The sequence below is a fragment of the Anoplolepis gracilipes genome, chromosome 10, assembly GCF_047496725.1.
Source record: "Anoplolepis gracilipes chromosome 10, ASM4749672v1, whole genome shotgun sequence".
Taxonomy (NCBI): domain Eukaryota; kingdom Metazoa; phylum Arthropoda; class Insecta; order Hymenoptera; family Formicidae; genus Anoplolepis; species Anoplolepis gracilipes.
In genome coordinates this window covers 9,637,363-9,660,172 of record NC_132979.1, presented here as the reverse complement: position 1 = coordinate 9,660,172, position 22,810 = coordinate 9,637,363, and the positions used below count along the sequence as shown (strand labels likewise).

General features: G+C 32.4%; 2 protein-coding genes across 2 annotated transcripts; both read right to left on the bottom strand.

The window, feature by feature from the left end:
- Positions 1–213: 213 nt before the first annotated feature.
- Positions 214–4,861, bottom strand: LOC140670359 (proto-oncogene tyrosine-protein kinase ROS-like). The gene is made up of 6 exons (XM_072900920.1): positions 4,499–4,861; positions 3,538–3,819; positions 2,520–2,592; positions 1,711–1,810; positions 963–1,613; positions 214–223 (listed from the first exon to the last, which is right to left on the bottom strand). The coding sequence occupies exons 2-6, from the start codon at positions 3,661–3,663 to the stop codon at positions 214–216; spliced, it is 960 nt and encodes a 319-aa protein (XP_072757021.1). The 5' UTR covers positions 3,664–3,819; positions 4,499–4,861.
- Positions 4,862–5,442: 581 nt separating this feature from the next.
- LOC140670358 (uncharacterized) lies at positions 5,443–10,164 on the bottom strand. Its single transcript, XM_072900919.1, has 7 exons — positions 9,945–10,164; positions 9,607–9,846; positions 9,247–9,419; positions 8,616–9,072; positions 6,420–8,516; positions 6,064–6,198; positions 5,443–5,981 (listed from the first exon to the last, which is right to left on the bottom strand). Exons 1-7 carry the CDS (start codon positions 10,162–10,164, stop codon positions 5,443–5,445), a joined length of 3,861 nt encoding a protein of 1,286 aa, XP_072757020.1.
- Between the last annotated feature and the right edge of the window lie 12,646 nt (positions 10,165–22,810).

Genomic DNA, 22,810 nt, shown 5'->3' with positions numbered 1-22,810 from the left:
CAATTTAAAGTAAATTTATTTATTTCATATATTATTTCATATATTATTTTAAATGTTTAAAATGTTTTCCGTTATTTGCTACACAATAATGAAGATGATTCTCAAACTCTAAGCGAACATTTTTAAAGATATTTGCTGGAATGGCTCTACATTCCTATACAATTTGACTTAAATCATTCATATTTTCTACTGGTGTTTTATAAACGACAAATTTTAAGTGTCCCTACAGAAAAAAGTCCAGAGGACTTAAATCCAGAGATCTTGATGACCACTCGAGTGGAGATGCCAAATAAAATAAATAAATTTACTTTAAATTGTATCTTTGCATCTAAAACTTTTTTCTGATTTTTATGAAACTTTTACACCTGAAACTTTCTAGTACGATTTCTCGAAAAATATTTACTCAAATTAAAAAAAACAAACGCAGTTATACAGAAAATGAAAAGACCTTTAAAATGATATGCCACTTGACCCCTATTGCCAATTAAAATTTTTGAAGAGATAGCTACTCCTGCGAAGGCAATGAAGTAATACCGTTGTATTTATACCTCCTCCTCGAAAACAAAATTGACATCTTTCGGTAGTTTTCACAAATATTAATCGGCCACAAAATAAATAGGGTAAAAATTTTTCAAATAAACACGCTGTATATATATGTATGTATATATCTATTGAGAAATTATAAAACAAATTTTTAAAACATTCGCGACATTATCGTGTATCAGTGAGACTCGCTTGTCTTCTGTTACAACCGTTTTTACCATAAGTAATACCCGCTAATGTTAGTAAATATAATGCTTAATAAAATCGATGGAGTATATAGACTATTTATTTAATTATGTGAACTATATATTATTTATTAAAGTGTGTAAAACTATTTATTTAGTCACACTTCGCAAACTTGTTCATTATAAAAGAAATTAAGTTATTAATTTTTTTTAGATAGATAAAATTTAATGTACCCTGTAAACGGCAGTACATTTAAGAACGAAATATATTCATTTCTCTGTAGAATAATATCGTATTTGACTATTCCATTTTGCCACAATGTTAAGTCCAGCTTCATAACATTCGTCTGGTCGATATTATCATATTGTAACCAATAAAGATTTCTTGCCACCCAATCGATGCAGAGAGAATGCACAGAATTGTCGAGATCCATTATTTTTGTATAATTACATTTTATTTCGGTTGCGCTTAGATAAAGATCGCATGTCATTAGTTCAAAATTATCATTGTTCCAATAAATTTTACGTTCCAATTCTGAGTAAGCAACTTCTTTTGCATTGTATTCTTTAAGCGCAAAGCTGATCTGTAAATCCACATCTAATACTTCCATATGACTCCGCAAAGTCAATAATAGAGGTATCGGATTCTCATGCGTTGTAGACACATTGATGAAGTTTGTGTAAAGTCCGGCACCAGCTTCATTATGTGCTTGTACTTTAAAGTAATACATTGTATCAGGTTTTAAATTATATGCTTTGTATTGCAATATGTGTTGTTTAGCTGAAATATTGGCGACACGTATAATTGTCTTTAGGTTTTCAATAAAACAATACTGAATCCTGTATTTTTGTATCTCTCCGTTTGTAAATTCAGGTTGATTCCATCTGTGAAAGAAAGATGTTTCTTTTTATTCTTAGTGATTTTCTGACAGAAATATTCTTTATATGTACATATAACAAAATAAAAATTTATATTTCTTACCTAAATGTCACAGAAATGTTGTCTTTCACTATTAATCTGTTGCCAAAATCCACGAATGCCCTGGGAAATGTTGGCTTGCTTGGAACTATGTCTGCAGATTCTTAAATTTTGTGTAATTATATGAAAAAATCTACAGTATACATATAATTAAATCTTTTTAGAGATTTTAAAATTGTACATATTATATCACAATTATATATAAGAATTATGATTTTAAAAATTGAAAAAAGATAAAATGGAATAATTTCTTGAATCATTAATAAAAAAATAGTATAGCTCATGACAAATAATTGAAGATTTCACACATTTCTCTAATATTAATTTTTGTTTTTAAAACTTAGAAAAACACATAATTATTATTATTAAGCAAAAGCAAAGAAAATCCTATTATAAAATAAAAATCTTTCAAAGAAAACAAACATGCATGTTATAACAAATAGAAGTCTTTTAACGGCATTGTAATGCGTTTATCGTTTATCAAAATTTTATTGATTATTGACTTAGAATTAATAAATATAAGATGTGTGGCTGCTTCTAGCGAAATAATGAGATTAACTTTAACTTTTTTTCTCCTCTTAACAATATAATTTTTATTTACATTCTTTTTATTATTAGATATTTCTTTAGATTTAATTATCATTTAAATTTAATTTTCTTGAATTTGAAAAGTTAAATTATTACATAACTTTTTTATAATTCAATTTTATTTTAATAACATCTTATATATATAAGATAGAAAGAATATACTTTTTGTTTCAATTTATCAGTAAATCTTAAGATTGTAGACATGCTTGCAAATCAACTCTTACCGGCTTCATTTATGTAGTTAGAAGAAATATTTGATAACATGAAGTGATCATTGATTTCGGAGGCTGATATATTCTGTTGAAAAATATACATTGTATAGTTTGTAAGAGCCCGTGGAATAGTTTGATAAATACATGAGCAATTGGATAGTATTTCGCAAATGAATATAAATCGATAAAGTAATGAAAAAGCAAAATTCTAAATAACAAAATTAATGAACATGCGAATAAATATCTACTATTAACAATTTGAAATAACTTTCAGTTTAGAAATACGTTAGAAATCGCATGAAGCTTGTAAATAATCTACTTTTAAAACCGCGGATTATTTTACTTCACTTACATTGATCCATCCATTATTTGCATTCGCATTATTACGTATTCAACATATTTTGTATTTAACAAATTATATATTGCAAAATGTATTTTAAAATAAATATTTTTATAATATAATACTTTGCATTATTTTTAATAAAAAACATTAGAAATTATAATAAATAAAGAATAGCATATGAATGCGTATAGCGAATGACAGTTGTTGCGTATATTGATTTATTTATTGGCCCTAATTGAAGGTCAATTTTTGAAATTCCACTGATCTTCTTTGAATTTAGTAGCTGTTTTGTTACGCACAAGTACAATTTATTTTAACTCAATGATTTTGATTATTTACATTAAAATATCATTAAATAGAAAAAATTTTTATCAATGTTTAGCATGGAATAATTAATTTATATTAAATATTTATATTAAAAAATTCTCATGTTCATACCATTAAATTTTATACCGTCTTAAATAAGTTTAATTATATAACATGGATTTTTAAATGTGTGATAAAAAAATTAACAAATTTTATTTATGGTTTTTTATATCATTAGAACTCTTAATTAAATACGATTCTTAAAACAATTAACAACAAGTAATCTATCTGCAATTTATATATTTAATTTTCTTTGTGAAAAAAATTTCTTATCAGCGAAATTAGATCGGAGTACATGAAAATACTTTTCTGAAAACTTACCAGAGTTACATCATCCTCCAGATTTCCCGACAAAGTCGCGATGGCTACTCTCATTAGTATTAACACTTTCAATAAAACACATAATGTTTTTAACTTTTTTAACATAATAATTTTCTCTTCTTGCATTTGATGTTTGTACTTGATCGGCTTTTACGTGATTCTCGACTAGTGATCAGTAGCTACCAATGTGTCATGTGATCTTCTCAACGATTCAGATACACTAATCGAATTAATGTTTCTTCACGCCTCTTGATAGATTCTTTGTAACAGTTGAGTTCGTGCCTGCGTGTACGTAAATTGAAAGTGTTTATTTGTAAATGTAATTTTACGTTACATATTCAAAAATCTTTGTTACATAATACAAAATTAAACTTACTTGAGACGGTTTGAAATTTAATTATAAAAATGAAAATTTCATTATATAAATATTTAATATAAATTATTTATTCCATTGATTTTTTACTAAACACTGATAAACACATGTGTGATACTTTTTAGACTCTTTCTCATAATCGGTTATAATGACTTTTATGATGAAATTATATAACTGCTGGTAAATCAATAATCAGTGTATTTTCCTTAATTTAATTTAATTCCACTTAATGCAAAATAATGTGTATATTTTATAGTATATTATATCGTACAGTATATTATATCAAAAACAGTAACATTTCCAACATTACTTTGGTTTTGTTTTATGTAAGTTTGACTAAGAATTGTAATTTTTAATCTAATTTATTATTGGCTGAAGAGACAAAAGTAATTGTCAAAACGTCCCATTATTTTTTTATTATGTACTTGACCAAGATATGTATTTAAAATAAATCAAAAAACACTCATATTATACTCGTATAAGCCTATTGTTTAATTACATAAATTTGTTTCAACAAAATAAGTTTATTAATAATTGTTACATTGGTTATTATTTATAAATATATTATAATGTTATCTAATAGCATACCTAAAACAAAAAGAAAATAACAACGAATCGCCTTCTACAATGACCAATATAGAATTAGCAACTGTTTGGGCCGTGGTTGTATTGTTACGGCCTGTATGAGTGTTCGGGAGTCAGGGATCTTTGGTCAAAGTCACTTTATCTAGACGTTACTTTTTCTTATATATTTCCTTGGCAAAATACAGTCTACGTTACAGAGGCACGAGTGTCTTGTTGCACGAATGTCGTCATACTGATTTCGCTCGATATTATAGATCGATCCCGACCTTCGCGTATAGATGTCAGGGTTATCAGATCTTAGATAATACAGTTAAATTGGACACAACATTCTGCCCCCCTTGAAAGATACATATTCTTTCAACTAAATTTATATTTATTTGCCGAGGTAGAATCCTTCATTTACAATCGGTTTGCCACTGCTTATAAATTATCAATTCCATAGCTAATACGTAAACCTAATAACGCCAATCTTAGTTGCCTAAAATGAGATAACGTAAATAAAATGTCTGGATTCGATAACTCAAAAAAAAAATAATAAACGTGAATACAATATGTGGTTTACTTAAATATACTTGTCTTACTTAACTAATGCAGAACGACCTGAACACCATACAATAATGTCGTGAACGCAATATAACTATGTCTTAATCGACTAGATTGTTTCAGTTTTTTCCATAGGTAGAACGCATAATTTAGCTATAGCGCGCTTACATAGTCCGCGACTGGTTTTAACAGTAACTATTCGGGTAAGTCCGTCTGCGACATCCGTCCAGGATGTATTTCACCACTCGTCCTAATGGCCATGCCATCGGAGGTGCATTTTCATTCTTTAGAATAACCATTGTTCCTGGATGTATATTTACCGGACTAGACTGTTTCCATTTGCCTCTTTCTTGTAATTGTGTAATATATTCCTTTGACCATCGCGCCCAAAAGTGTTGTCTCATTTAAGTTAATAATTGGTAACGCGTTAGACGATTCGCGGGTACGTTCGCAATATCCTGATCCGGGATCGCGGTCATTACTTCGCCTATTAGGAAATGACCCGGTGTCAACGGCTGCAAATCGGTCGGATCATTAGACAATGAGGTAAGAGGCCTTGAATTGAGACAGGCTTCAATAGAAGTTAGAACCGTGTAAAGTTCCTCAAAGCTCATCGGCGTTGGTCCAATAACTTTGCGCATATGCGTTTTGGCAGATTTTACCCCTGCTTCCCATAATCCGCCTATGTGCGGTGAATACGGGGGAATGAACTTCCAGTCAATCGACTGCTCTGTCAGATATTCCTTTATCTGACTCTGCGTCGCCTCCTTTAATAGACAGTCTTTTAATTCCTTAAGCTGGTTGTTTGCTCCCACAAAAGTGGTGCCATTATCCGAATATAGCACCTTGCATCTGCCTCTTCGGGCAATAAATCTTTTTAACGCATTGAGAAATGATGTTGTATTTAAATCAGGTACCAATTCAAAGTGTACCGCCCTTGTAACTAGACAAATGAAAATCGATAAGTACGCTTTACTATTTTTATTACGCGATATTTTTATAGTAAATGGACCTGCGTAGTTTACCCCTGAATATAAAAACGCTCGCGATGATTGCGTCACCCTTATTGCAGGCATATTGTTTTAATTGTTTCGCAGTTACCGGTTTAGCGCGAAAACAAATTATACAATGCCTCAATACGCTCCGTATTGCCTCTTTACCTGAAATAGGCCAATATTTATTGCGCATTATTGATAAGACCGCTTGTGGACCTGCATGCAAGTTCTTATAATCTCTCTAATTATTAATTTTGTGAGATGGTGTTTTTTTGGTAAAATAATGGGGTGTTTTTGAGTGAATTCTATAAGAGCATTGCGTAACCTTCCCCCCACACGAATAATGCTTTCCTCGTCCAAAAAAAGATGCAAGGGCAACAGTTTACTCTTGGAATGTACTTGCGATCGATTACGAAGATCATGTAACTCTTGTGTGAAGCTGTGTCTCTGACAACCTGAAATGAGTACCTTCATGGATCGTTCGATTTCTTCTACTGTTAACGGCTTTGCTTCTTGTGTACTATGTTTGTCTTTAAACCGTAAACAGTATGCGATTACCCTTCTTAATCTTGACAATGATGAAAATTTTTCAATGATATTTAGAAATGCGTCTTCTTTCTTTGTATGCACCATTAAAACTGTCGTTCGTCTTTCAATCATTTCTGCTTGCCTGCCTTTATTGCTGAATGGTGTGAACGTCGTGCATCGCTGTAAGAATTGTGGACCTTCCCACCATATCCCTTTATCTATCAGCCTTTTCGGGTTTACTCCTCTTGATAGTAGATCAGCTGGATTGTCTTCAGATTTAATATGATACCATTTTGTACCTTTTGTTTTACGTTGTATCTCACCCACTCTGTTTGCCACAAATGTTTTCCATTCTGTGCTATCTCGCGCGATCCAAGACAAAACTATGGTTGAGTCGCTCCATAAGTATATTTCATCTATATGTACCGTTAACATTTGTAGCACTCTTTTGCTCAATTTGGCTAATAATAGCGCCCCGCATAATTCTAGTCGTGGCAGCGACACTTTCTTGACGGGCGCTACTCGTGACTTAGCACATAATAATTTGACCATATATTTTGTATTCGCATTGATTTCCTTTGTACGAAGATATATGCAAGCACCATAAGCTGATTCAGAGGCATCACAAAATCCATGTATTTCTATCCTCGCAGGATTATCACACAGCATCCTTCTAGGAATGGATAGTTGTTTTAGCTTGTAAATTTGCGTTTTCCAGTGAATCCATTTTTCCCTTATCTCGGTTGTAATTTCTTCGTCCCAGCCACATTTTAATAGCCACAGCTGTTGAATAAGTATCTTTACTTGCAGTACTATAGGACCTAAAACTCCCAGCGGATCGTATATTTGTGCCACACTGGCTAATATGTTACGCTTTGTGACCTTATCATGAAGATTCATTTTAATATGATACTGAAAGTTATCTGTCGTTGTATTCCACCATAAACCGAGTATCTTAGTGGATTCGCATGGAATGATAATTCTTTCTTGACTACTACCTGGACCCTTTATTTCCGGTGTATTTGATGTCCATTTTCTTAGCTCAAATTTGGCGGATTCCAGTATACTAGTGACGTCTTGTTTCAATTGTATAAGCGCCTCCACAGTATCCGCTCCTGTAAGTAGATCGTCTACGGAGAAGTCCCTTCTTATAATTTTGCTAGCGTTTTCGTACTGGTGTTTCATTTGCTGTGCTATCTCTTGCAGACACCGAATAGCTATAAATGATGAGCTGGACATGCCGTAAGTGATGGTGTTCAGCTCAAACACACGTATGGGCTCTTCATTATCCCATCTCCACAAAATACATTGTAATTTACGATCATCTTCATGTACCAGTACCTGACGATACATTTTTGTGATGTCAGCTGCTATAGCGTACTTATGTTGCCGAAAGCGAATAAGAATGGCAAACAGATTATCTTGTATAATTGGTCCTACCATCAGTATATCGTTTAGTGATTTTCCGGATGATGTTTTGCTTGATGCATCAAATACTACCCTTACCTTAGTTGTAGTGCTTTCCTCCTTCCTTACTGCGTGATGTGGAATAATGTATATTTGCTTCTTGTATTCTTTACTATTCCGAATTTCGGTCATATGTCCCAGCCTTAAATATTCCGTCATGAATGCGTGATAACATTCTTTCAACTCTGGTTCCCTTTCTAGTTTTCTTTCCAGAGTTTTTAGTCGCCTTTCTGATGATTTGTATGATTCTCCTAATTTCTTTGTCGTACCTTCGAGTGGTAATCGCACTACAAAACGACCTTCTTCATTTCTCTGGTACGTAGAAAGAAAATGCTCTTCACAATGTATTTCTTCTGTTAACCGTTGTATTGGTGGTTCCACTTCTTCAATTTTCCAGAAATTTTCTAATTGGTGCTGTAACATACTAAGCGAAACTCCACAGTATGCTTCTTGATTTGGTTGCTTTACATTGCCAATATGCATGGGACCTGAAATTATCCAACCCAATATGGTTTCTTATAGAACCAGCTTATTTTTGGATTGACGTATTTGTCTGCTGCACATGAGCTCCCAGAATATAGATGCACCTAATAGTATATCTATTCTTCCTGGAATAAAATAGCTTGGATCAGCTAATGTTATGTTCGGAGGTATATGCAAATGAGTTTTGTTAACCTTAAACATTGGCAAGCGCTCAGTGATTTGATTGATCACCAGGAACGGAATTTTAAACTGACATAAGTTAATTCGAGATTCAATTGTAGCATGTATCCTTTGAATCGTATTGACCGCTGTGTTGCTAATGCCCATAATAGTCGTGTGAATAGATTCTGGTTTCAAGTGTAATTTTTCGCTCATATCTCTTGTCATAAAATTGGATAGCGATCCACTATCGAGGAGAGCCCTACATTCGTGTGGATTTCCATACTGATCGTGAATATAAATAACGGCTGTCGCGAGAAGCACTTGAGTTGATCCCTTTACACTACAATGATTAAGAACCATGGACTCTTCTGAATTTGAGGCCAGAGCCACTTGTGTTGTCTGATTAGTATTATTCGTTTATATTTCATTTTTGTCTGATTTTTCATTAACAGCCAGGTCTGTTCTATGCAATAATGTATTATGGTAACCCTTACACGTTTTACAACTATTTGATTTGCAATTTCTCCCATGAAAGTTCCTTAAACATTTTATACAGAGCCGTTTTCGCTTTACTTCTACTAATCTGTCCTTCACGGCCATTTTTAGGAATACTTGACAGTCTTGTATTCCATGATTACCGGAACATGTTACGCATGACGAATCGCTTGAGGATACGTACGACTGACTTAAAATTTTATGTTGATTCCCGCCTGATTTATTATCTCTTTTATTATGATAAACAGCACCTTGTGAAATTTGATTTGCACAATTTACCGCTTCTAAAAATACACTACGATTGATAAGGTAGTCTGTGAAATCGATTAACGTCGGAAACTCATCTATTGCTGACCGTTTTGACTCCCATTCTCGCCGTGAGCTCTTATCAATTTATTTTTCATTATTTTGGTAAGCTAATGTGTATAATAATCGTACCCCAACTATCAACCGGTTGGTCGAGTTTCGCCAGCGATTTCGTATATTGAGATATATTGTCTGCTAATTGTCTAAGATCTGCATGCGATTTTTTAGTGATAGCCGGCATATCTATCAACAATTGGATAAGATGCTGTACAATTAGTCGTTTGTTCTCGTATCTCTTTTTCAACAAGTTCCATGCTAGCGTATAATTGTCGTTTGTGATCTCTAACGCATTGATGACCTTGGCAGCTTCACCTGCTAATGCAGATCTTAGATAATGCAGTTTTGTACATTAGGTAATGCCGCATTCGAATTAATAAGAGACTCAAACAAATCGCGAAACGGAATCCAACGCTCATAACTTCCGTCGAATTTCGGCAAGTCTATATTAGGCAATTTTACAGACAGTCGCACTATCACCTGTGGTCCTTGTGCAACTGGTATAGCATTAATCTGAGCGATTTGAGGAACGGGCATTTGTTCAGTTATGGACAATTTACGCGCATTCGAAATTATTTCATGAAAGCAATCTTCAAAACTAATTTTTTCTGCTTCTTGTTCAACCGAATCCATTTACGTCTTCAATTTTATTTTGAATATAATTGAACTCTGTCCATAACTGTTCAACCTTTTCGAGTCGACTATTCAATTCTACTTGTTTATTAGGATCTTCATTAAGTCGCGCAAGAAAGTTTTTAAATGTAGTAAGCTTCGCTCGAATTCTATCCCGTTGTCTAATTAACTGTGCTATTTCCATGTCAAACGTTTATTGCTATACTTAACTTAAACTAACCTTAATACGCAGTTTTATTGTTAGTGTACAGACTATATTTACGTATTTGGTCAATCGTGCCGTCTTCACAATGAGCTTGATTCCGTGGAATGTGCAAAATTTTCGTTGCTCGCCCTGGTAGGGAGAGAGAGCGCCGTGCGTCGTCCTTAAGAGAAGGACGGCTATAGCTCGCCTGAGCTAGAGAGAGAGCGCCGTACGTAGTCCGTAGGAAAGGGACGGCCTTAGCTCGCCTCGTTACTCGTGTAATCGCGAGAAATGAATTTATCTGGCTGTAGATTTTCTGCAACGACTATGATGTTCGTGAATCCTGATGCTTCCTTACACACGTAATGGCGGTTCGTTCTATTGAACATTCCACATTCTTTGTGTGGATCCGGCTCGAAGGATCAATGTTTGGGCCGTGGTTGTATTGTTACGGCCTGTATGAGTGTTCGGGAGTCAGGGATCTTTGGTCAAAGTCACTTTATCTAGACGTTACTTTTTCTTATATATTTCCTTGGCAAAATACAGTCTACGTTACAGAGGCACGAGTGTCTTGTTGCATGAATGTCGCCATACTGATTTCGCTCGATATTATAGGTCGATCCCGACCTTCGCGTATAGATGTCAGGGTTATCAGATCTTAGATAATACAGTTAAATTGGACACAACAGCAACTCTATACGAAATATCTCAAACCGAGAACGTCCAATTCAATGCGTTGTACGCTCCTAGATTACAATTTAATTTAGGAAACGAATTTGTACACAGTCAAAAAAAGCAAATTATCCTAATAAAGCTTCTAGGTAGCGGTGAGTTTGGAAAGGTAAAGACTATAGTATGTAATTTCTTATTAAATAAATATATTTTTAAGCACTTTTGTTGAATTTTTAATAAAAATAATTCACAAATCAAAATTGTTTACAATTAGTTAAATAATTTAAACTTATTTTTAACATGCATTTCATCAATTTGTATTAACTATGAAATATTTTGCAGGTATTTGAAGGAATCGTTAAAAATTTTGAAGGGTCAGACAAAAAGCCTGTCGCCATAAAGATGTTACGAAAAAATGCTTCCTCGCAACAGACAATGGAATTTTTCCGAGAAGCCGTACTTATGAGCGACTTTCGCCACACAAATGTTTTAAGATTGTTGGGCATCTGTATAGACGGAGATTCACTATTGCTCTTTTTAGAATTAATAGAAGCTGACTTATTGATATATTTAAGAGAGATCCGAACGTTGCTTCTGTTAGACTCGCACGCTTTGCGTCTGCAAGATTTACTTGCTATGTGTGAAGATGTTGCGCGAGGTTGTTGCTACTTAGAAAAATTGCACTTTGTGCACAGAGATCTCGCATATCGAAATTGCTTAATATCCTCGAGAGACCGCAAAAATCGTATTGTGAAAATCGCTGATTTCGGACTAGCCAGAGATATTTACAAGAATCAATATTACCGCGCGGTAAATATAATTATGTAATGAATAAAAATAAATAAGATAATATCATTATTTTTGTATGTGAAAGAAGATAAAATCTTGTCTTTTATTTTTACATTATAACAATATTATACATTATAGGCTGATTAAAATGTTAAAAATTAACTATTTTTATTAATATGTAAAGAGAAAGGAAAATAAATTAACTTTTACTGCATATAATTCTTGCTTCAAAGATATATAGATAATTTCGGTAAAATATTTACTGCGCGAAAATTGTGTTTCAGAAAGGAGAAGCTTTGCTTCCTATTAGCTGGATGACACCAGAATCTGTGATAGACGGAATATTTACTTCACAAAGCGCTGTTTGGGCATTCAGAGTGCTAATATAGGAAATTATGTCATTGGGTGAGCAGCCTTATCTTGCTAAAAATAATGACCAAGTATTAAAGTACGTGCGTTCAGGAGGCAAATTGCCAAAATCTCTCAACTGTCCACCGACATTGTACGAATTGATGCAGCATTGCTGGAAGGTGGCGAACGATAGACCGAACTTCATGTTTTGTCTCAACAATATTGTATTCCTGAGACTCAACACAGAAGACGCAATACTGAGCTCAGTGAATATCAGACGTGCAGAAATAAATTAAATTGTAATTTTTTTATACGCATATCATTGCATAGTGGAATAAATTTTTGCAAATTGATTATATCGATTAAAGGTAGAAGATTGCAAAATAATAAAGATATTGTTGTTACGTCCAGGCCCGTGGAAAAGATGGGTCAGAGGAAGGGCGTAACAGGAACTGTTCCGATGTTAAAAGTCTTATCGACGAGTGACTCGGTCGAGCGAGCTGCAGGTTAGCAAAACTGGTAAACGATGGATGTCATTATTACTCTGTTTATGTGAACGCTCTCTCGGTGGCCCCTTTTTGGTAAGAGAATCGAATCTCTTTTACACGGGACGGGACCAAGTGTGATCTTATGCGGAGATGATTGAGGGAGTTAAATAAATTTATCTATCATTTATTTATTTTGGTTTACATTTATTCAATTAACGCTATACATATGATCTTATTATTTTATACTTTTAGTATCGGCCTTAGATTTATTTGTGTATGAGTATGTGTGTGTGGATCGTGGGTGTTACATAAGTACGGAGGTCATCAACCAGAAAAGAAGGGGAACGAGTGCGATTTTAAAGATTTTATTCTGGTTAGTATTTATTACAATAGTTTATCAGGAAATAATAAAAATTTGCGAAAAGTGTGATAAGTGTTACAACGTGATTTAGAGTAGACTTACTACTTAAGCGGATTTAGTCGTGGTTCGGCAGCTGATTTAATCGTGGTTCGGTTGCGGCTCCTGTACTTCGTTCGGCGGGTCGACGTTTCGTACTGACTCTAATTATTTAGGTTTTATGCAGAACTCTTGATATGCGAAGTGAATTGTTAGAATCAGCGAACGACCGAAATGAGTCAAAGTACAATTGAGCGAGACTTAACGGTGTTGAATTAACTGGTGAAAAAGAATGAATGTGGATGCCGAAATACTGAATAGATGGAATCGAGTATGTGTAATACTGAATGGATCGGAAAAAATGTAATGTCCGTTAGTGCGCGAGTATTCCCTTTTTATATTGAATTTGAGGGCGTGTTAACATTTTTGGGCGGGAGTACTTTTGAGATTTCGATGTGTAAAAGCTGTCGTTTGGTGAGGTCCTTCTCCTTCTTAATTTTGATTGTCGCTGATTGGTGAGCTCTGTACGGCCTCTTGGGAGATTTGGAGGTTCTTCATTTGTTTATCTCTTGAGATTATGCAGCTGTGTTTGTTGTTTATTCATTTAGAAAATCCCGCTATCGATCCTTTCCGGTATCGCGTTTAATAACGGTTCTTTTTATTGCGCGATCCTTCTTTTTTTTTTTTGTGACTGATCGGACGATTATTGCTTCGTTTTTGTAACAGTACCGTCAGAGTCGCTTATCGCTATTTAGAAATTTATTATAAACAGCTGTCACTTTAGGTGGTCTGTCAGGCGAGTTCTCTTATTAAATGTCTCTTAAGTTTTCATCGCCGTTTGAATTCTACGGTTGCAGCTCTAATTATCTGCTTCGAGTTACGGTGACTCTGTTTTATTTAAAATTCTTTTATAGTTAGAGAGCCGTTCTGGTGTTTATGCTCGATTCAGTTTATAAGATTTCTTTGGTTATCTTATTTAGAGTGAGTCTCGCCTTTCAGAGATTTGTTAGAATTGTATTGTCCACGTAACGTAAGATTCGTAGAGTGTGACTAAGGTGACAGCTCTCACAGTTTGATATTTCACCGTAGAGCGTTCTCAGAATTACTATTTCTAAATGTTTATGCATTCTATTCGAAAAGGAAGAATCGTGAAGCCTACAGGACGTAACAATAGACACTAATCATAACTACACACACGTATACACAAATGACTTAACAGACTTTATAACTCTTTCTAACAAAATTCGAGAATTAACTAAAGTTTTTAATGTCAAAAAAATGTTATCTACTGTTAGAGATTTTAGAAGCCAAATACAACTGCACTACACCTTTACAACAATTTCAACTATTAATACAATTCTGCGATAAACTTGACAATGAATAATAATTTAAGAATCTGTAGTTGAAACGCAAATGGGCTCAGAAATAGGGTTGCTGAACTGATAAATTTTTTACATTGTAACGATATTGACATTATGATGGTAAATGAGACTAGATATGATCCACAAATTAAAATAAAGATTAGAAATTATAAATGCATAAAAAAAGATAATAGCAGCACTGCAGGTGGGATATTAATACTAATTAAAAATAATATTCCTTATAAAGAAGTAACACATAACTCAGCTACATCCATTGAATATTTATGTATCAAATTAGCTAGCAGTATATATTTAATAGCGGCTTATAATAGCCCTAACAAAGACTATACTATTGAAAACCTTGACAAGTTATTAAGGTTAGGCAACAGAGTCCTATTGGTTGGAGATCTAAATGCTAGACATCATACATGGAACTGTCATATAAACAATAAACGAGATAGAATACTTTTCAGATATACTCTTCAAAATAATTGTACAATCATCTTTCCAGATGAACCAACTCATTTCCCAGACAACGGCTCTACTACAACTATAGACATAGGAATCAACAAAAATATAGTAGAAATATCAGAAATCAAAGTATTAAATGAAATATTTTCAGATCATAATCCAATACTTATCTTGTTAGGTTCTCAAATTAAGAATACAGTTACCAAATTAGCATATGACTATGATTTAGTTGATTGGGACAAATTTAAACAAATATTACAAGATACAATAACACTATCTCCTAATATTAATACTCCAGAAAACCTGGAACATGAAGTGCATAAATTCACAATACTTATACAAAATTGTATCAAGCAAGTCATACCTATCAAAACAGTTCAACAGCTGCAAGACAAACTACCTCCTAATATATTACAAATGATATCATACAGAAATAAAATGCGTAAAAAATGGCAGGTCACAAAAAATCCTAAATACAAAAATATAATTAAAAATAAAACTAAAACAATAAGAGAAGCCATAGCTAAGCACAGAAATGACACATGGACTAAAAAGTTCGAAAAACTTAATCTCCGAGACAATTCTCTCTAGCGAATGACGAAAATCTTCAAAAAAGATTGCAGTACAATTTCTGCAGTACAAACTTCTTTCAAAAGGGAAAGAAGCAATCACTGATCTTGATAAAGCAAATATGTTAGCCAACCAATTCGAACAAGTACACAACATTGAAATAACTGACAACTCAATTAAACAAAAAGAAATTATTAATCAGATAAAAAATTATTTAGAAGATTTATCCAATGTTAACTGGCTTAAATTTATGACTTCACCAAATGAACTTCGTAACATTATTAGGAAATTGCCGGCACGCAAAGCTCCAGATATTGATAATATTTAAAATATAATTCTAAAAAATTTTTTTAGAAAACCTCTCGTCTAATTAACATATTAATACCACTATTAAGCTTTCACATTTCCCAACTCATTGGAAAACTAGCAATATAATACCAATTTTAAAACGTGGAAAAAATCCAATAGAACCAAGTAGCTACAGACCAATCAGTCTTTTGTCAACAATGAGTAAAATAACAGAAAGAGTTATCCTTAAAAGATTGAACGACTTTGAAACAAAAGAAAAGATTATAGCGGAACATCAATGGTTTTAGGAAAAATCATAGTACTTTACAGCAGATAGTCAGAATTATTAATGATATTAGTATCAATTTTAATAAAAACTCAGTAACAGTTATGTTATTGTTAGATATCGAAAAAGCTTTCGATAAAGTATGGGTAGATGGACTAATATTTAAAATGATACATTATAATTATCCTCCTACACTAATCAAATTCATATTTAGGAAATAGGCATTTCAAAGTCTCAGTAAACGGCATGCACTCTTTTAAACATAAAATCAGAGCAGGAGTACCTTAGGGATCTGTGCTTGGGCCTAAATTATTTAATATCTACCTAAATGATATTCCTACTTTTCCTAAAACCAAAAAAGCATTGTTCGCTGACGATACAGCACTTTATGCTCACTCATTTAGCGCAGTTATAGCAGCTAAACAAATTCAAATTCTTATAAACTTACTCGAACACTTTTACAAACTTTGGAAGATAACACTGAATGCAAACAAAACAGAAATCATTATTTTCATTAAAAAATAAAAAGACTCAAAAATATTTCAACCAATATAAGTTTTTGAACATAATATCCAACCTGTAAATGCTGTCAAATATCTTGGAATATATATTGATTCTAAACTAACTCTCAAAAAATACACTAATGAAACCTTGCGCAAAGCCTATTTCATACAAAAAAAGGTATATCCACTTATGGCTGGGACTCTCCACTCTCACAAGCAAATAAAAAACTTATATATACAATGATAATAAGACCAACACTTACATATGCAGCCCCTGCTTGGTGCAGCGCAGCTCCTACCAATGTTAAATCATTACAAATATACCAGAATAAATGCCTGAGACTGATACTATCAGAAGGAAGATATGCTAAAATTAACAACATGCACGAACAAACAAAAATGAAATATATCTTAGACTATATTAAAGAACTATCCAATAAATTCTATAACAATAAATTAAAATTTAATGAGCTAAGAAACAACATAACTAACATTAGAAGTCACAATCTGCCTTTTAAATTAAAACATAAACTGCCTTATCAAAGTCTTGATATATTTCATGAAGTAGAATAAAATACTCTAGAATATGAATACAAAGTGAATATATGTGTATGAATATATGTGCATGATGTGAATATGTGTATATATGTATATATGTGTATAAATGTATATCAAATTAGATTTATAATTGAATAATACGTATGCTTATTTACATATCGCAATAATACTTACCATTACGCATCAATCTTCTGATGTTATAATGCAAAGAACTTTATTATTTATTCCTTTTTTCTTTTTTTACATAGAGACATGCAGGTTTTTTCTTATTCTTGCTTTTAGCAAATTATGTTTTTCCTGTATTTAACTCAGAATAGATAAACAACGTTAAATGCATTCATTCTTATATATTCTAATGCATAACGAAATATTTAGAAGTCTGTAATAAAATAAGTGCTAATATTAGGTTAAGCTTTTAAGTAAGCAGGTACTAAGTTTAAAATTTTCCTATCCGCTAGTTACTATTATATATTTAGCTGAGACTATATGTATAATTGTACAATGGTACTGTGATAATAAATAAATACTCTGAAAAAAAAAATTCTCGTCCGATAACTGAAGTTAAGCAACATTGGGCATGGTCAGTACTTGGATGGGTGGGTGACCGCTTGGGAATACCATGTGCTGTTGACACTTCTCTTTATTGCAAATTTAAATATTGATATATTTTTTTTGTTTCAAATACATACTTAAATTATTGTGGAAATTAAAATCTATTTTATTAATAGTTGTCTTGAAATTCTTAAATTATAAATAAATAAATAGAATATTTCATAAAATCTTTCGATTAAGATAATATACAGTCGGACCTCTTATCCTATGACATTTTCGGTCCGGAATCTTCCCCTTAAACCTCTAATCCTACGACAAAAATTTGAGAGTAGAGGTATAATTCCCCTTTCGCGGTTGTAACATGAGAGGATTTTTTGTCGTAGGATAAGAAATTTCGTAGCATAAGAGGGTCGTAGGATAAGAGGTCCGACTGTAGTACTATTATTAGGAAGAGCAAAGAGTCTATGGACATATATGTAACATATTTTCCTAATTTTGCGTGTTTGAATGACAAGTTAAGCAAAGTACGTTTTATGTAAAAAAAACAAACCTAATAGCTATTTTTTCGTGAGTGCTCTGATATATTTATGTCAACCAGAAATATTGCTATCGTTAACGGTCATACCACGTTGTAAAGCACCAGTTCTCGTTCCGGCCTCCGAGCGAACAGCACATGTGCCTCGTCATAGTGACACCTTGTGTAAGAGAGACCGATATTAGATAAAGCAAATTGAGTGTAATCCTAAGTAAATCATAAGAAAACTCAAAACCGAGAACATTGAGGAAATAAATAAAATTACCACACTTGGAATAAAAGGACATAAAACACAGGAAAAGGAAGGTAACCTCACATCGCCGCCTAGTGCGGCATGCAACGAAATTAACCTACAGCAGCAAGTGGATAAAGCACATGGCGCTAAGAACAGCTTCAATGATTTGTTCGAGAAAACAAATCACACGAGTAAAAAAAGAAAAGCAGTGAAATTACAACAGGTAAAAGCAAAAATGGCAAAACAAAGCAAATCATACCCTATCGAAATAAAAAATCGTTTTGATGCATTAAGAGAAACAAAGAACACTGAAATGGAATGCGATGACTACGATGATAATATAGATGACCACTACGTAGAAGACAATCCCGGAAAATCAAACACCATTACAAATTTAAGCGGTAAACAGAAGCCTCCACCAATAATCATACATGGAGAAGTAAAATCACACAAGGACTTTACAAACAATATAAAAGACACAATTTCCAGCAAATTCTATGTAAAATATCAAACTAATCGTACTGCCGTCCACACTACAACTCAAGAAGATTATCAACAATTAATTAATACCCTAGATACAAACAAAACCCAGTATCACACATTTACACCAAAGGACAAGAAAGTCAAAGCATTTGTCATAAGAAGATTACCTAAAAACATCGACATCGAGGACATAAAAAATGAGCTGAAAGAACAGGAAATACAAGTAAATAACTGTAATGAAATGAGAGGTACGCACAATCCACAATCAAGGAAACGGAAACAACCAATCCCTGGACTCAAATGGATAATGATTTTAAAATTATATTCGGCTCCAATATTTACAAACATGATAAGTTATACTCGGCGATGTGAGCCCATGCGCGGATGTTGATGCGTAAAGAAACTGCGTAAAGAAATTAATTCTTTTCACGAAAGAATTTTTAATTAGTACCCAGAGCACATATTTTTCTAGATTCTCATTTTTTGAGACCCCTAAAAAAACCGCTCTGTAACCCCCCAAAGAGATGTAGACGAGAAAAAATACCGGGGCGAAGTCGCTGAATCGGGAATTGAACCCGAGTCTTTCGCTTGCCGGGCGACTGCTCTTACCACTGAGCTATTCAGCCCTAAATATGTGCTCTGGGTACTAATTAAAAATTCTTTCGTGAAAAGAATTAATTTCTTTACGCAGTTTCTTTACGCATCAACATCCGCGCATGGGCTCACATCGCCGAGTATAACTTATCATGTTTTCAAATGGATAAGTTACATAAACAAACAGCTGAAACTTAGGAAGAAGTAAATAGCAAACAGATACATTCAGACTTTACCTCATTAGTAAGTGAATTGAAAAAGTCAAACAATCATATTAATGTTAAAGAAATGCTTAGTGATATTAGAAAACTTAATTATAAACTATCAAAATGTACGTCACATGTAGAGAAATTCGAAGTGTTCTATAATTTTACATTAGAATTAGAACAGAAAAATGATTAGTATAGTAATATGTAGCTGGAACGCTAATGGCATTCGAGACAGGATAGCAGGCTTGATAGAATTTTTAAACAGATGTAAAATTGGCATAATGTTGATTAGCGAAACTAAAATAAATGAAAAAGATAAATTAAAAATTAAAGGTTATAATTGTATTAGAAAGGACAGACAAAATAGAGCAGGAGATGTAGCTATACTAATTAGACAAGATATACCGTTTCAGGAAATAACTCTGAGCCCAGAAATTTCAGTAGAACATATATGCATAAGATTAGAAAATAATATACATATTATTGCTGCTTACAATAGACCATTAAATAAATTCACAAGTAGGGACTTAAATGTAATGCTTGGTGTGGCTAACAGAGTTTTGGTGGTAGGTGACTTAAATGCTAGGAATAAGAAATGGAACTGTCATAGAAATAATAGAAACGGAATAACTTTAAACAATTACATACAAAACAACAATATCATAATTATGTATCCAAATGAACCCACGCATATTCCAAACAACGGTGGCACTCCCACTACAATAGATATAGCAATAAACAAACACGTTAACAACTGCACAGATATTCACACACTTCACGAGCTAGATTCAGATCATAATCCTATATATTTTACTCTTCAAAATCAAAATCTGACAGATTCAACACATAAAACGTACGACTATAAAAACACTGACTGGAATAAATTTAGAACAATTATTGATTCACACATAAAAATTAATAATAAAATAAATAACCAGGAAGAATTAGATCTAGAGGTAAATAAATTTACTGCTGTGATTCAAAAAGCGCAGCAGCAAATAGTAAAGATCAGAATTAGAAAGAATTATGTAACAAAATTACCGGATAATATCATTACACAAATAAAATATAAAAACAAAATCAGGGAAAAATGGCAGTATACAAGACTAAAAACTCATAAAAAACTCCTTAATGACCTATCACGTAAAATAAAAAATGACAATAAAACAAAAATGAAATCTGGAGCAACAAACTTCAAAAGTTAAACATTAAAGACAATTCTATTTGGAAAATGACTAAGGCTCTTAAGAAAAATTATGAAGGTATTCCTACTTTAAAAAACAACAATAGTACAGCTATAACAGACAGACAAAAAGCTAACATGTTAGCAGAACATTACGCAAAAGTACACATTATTAATACAGATAATACTGCTGTACAAAATGTAATCGTGACAAAAATTAAAACATACCTAAATAATAGTACAGAACAACAAGACAATCAGTGGACTAAACATATAACGTCTCCTAGGGAAATTAAAGAACAGATTAAATATCTAAATCCACACAAAGCTCCTGGACCGGATAAAATTCAAAACATAATATTAAAAAATTTGTCGAGATAATCATTAGTACAACTAACATACATCATTAATGCAATTATTAAATTATCCTATTTTCCACAAATATGGAAAACCGCATACATTATTCCAATACACAAAACAGGAAAGAATAAAACATCACCAATTAGTTATAGACCAATAAGTCTGTTAGCTACATTAAGTAAATTAACTGAGAAAATAATTCTCATTAGGTTATAGAAACATGCAGAAACTAACAAACTTACCAAAGAAACACAATTTGGTTTTAGGAAAAAACATAACACAGTCCAACAAATTGTAAGAATTGTTAACGACATTCGTGTGAATTATAAAAAGATAAAGTCAATACAAAAATTATTAAATATATTAAAAATAAAGTCACAGTTATGCTATTTTTGGATATTGAAAAAGCTTTCGATAAAGTATGGATAGATGGACTTATATAAAATGATAGAACAAAAATACCCCACTCATTTGATCAAGTTAGTACAATCTTATATAAATAATAGAAAATTTAAAGTAACAATCAATAACAGCAAATCCAACGTAAAAATTATTAAGGCAGGAGTACCGCAAGGCTCTGTTCTTGGACCTATACTATTTAACATTTATTTAAATGATATACCTGAATTTCCTAAAACCAAATTAGTAATGTTCGCAGACGACACTGCAATATATGTACACTCATTTAGTGCCATCGTCGCGGCGAAGCAAATTCAAATACACCTAAACATACTTGAACATTACTACAAACATTGAAAAATAACTTTAAATGCCGATAAGACAGAAGCTATAGTTTTTACTAAAAAACATAAAGATAGAAAAATCTTGACTCCAATAACATTATACAAACAAGCAATACAAATAAAAGATACAGTCAATTATCTAGGAATGCGTTTAGATTGTAGGCTAACTTATAAATCTCACATCAATGTAGCAATTCGAAAATCATATGGAGTCATGAGACAATTGTATTCATTAATGATAAAAAACTTTAATTTAAGTACAAAAAACAAGACTTATCTACAAGATAATCCTAAGACCAATACTAGTATATGCAGCACCAGTGTAGTGCTCTGCGGCGCCTACTAATATTAAAATACTACAAGTATTTCAGAACAAATGTTTACGCTTAATACTAAACAAAAATAGATATGAAAAAATTATAAATTTACACAACGAAGCAAATATATCCATGATACAGGATTACGCTAACGAACTAGGAAAAAGATTCTATACCGGGTTATTGAATAATGCATCGAAATAGTTAAAGAAACAATGTATCTAGATAAGAATAAAAGACCAAAGAAGTGGAAGTACAAATTAGCTAACGAAAACTTAGATGTAACAGAATAAAAGACTGATGCATTGTATTATAGATTCAAGTACATATATATATATATATATATATATATATATATATATATATATATATATATGTATATATAAACATTAAACATTAAACATAGCACTATGAAGTAAGAGCTGTTAACATAATCTCAGCACAAAACTTTATAAACAGGTTTTTTAAACTTAGTTTCCTGTAAAATATCATAAAATATAAAAAGAAAAACACATAT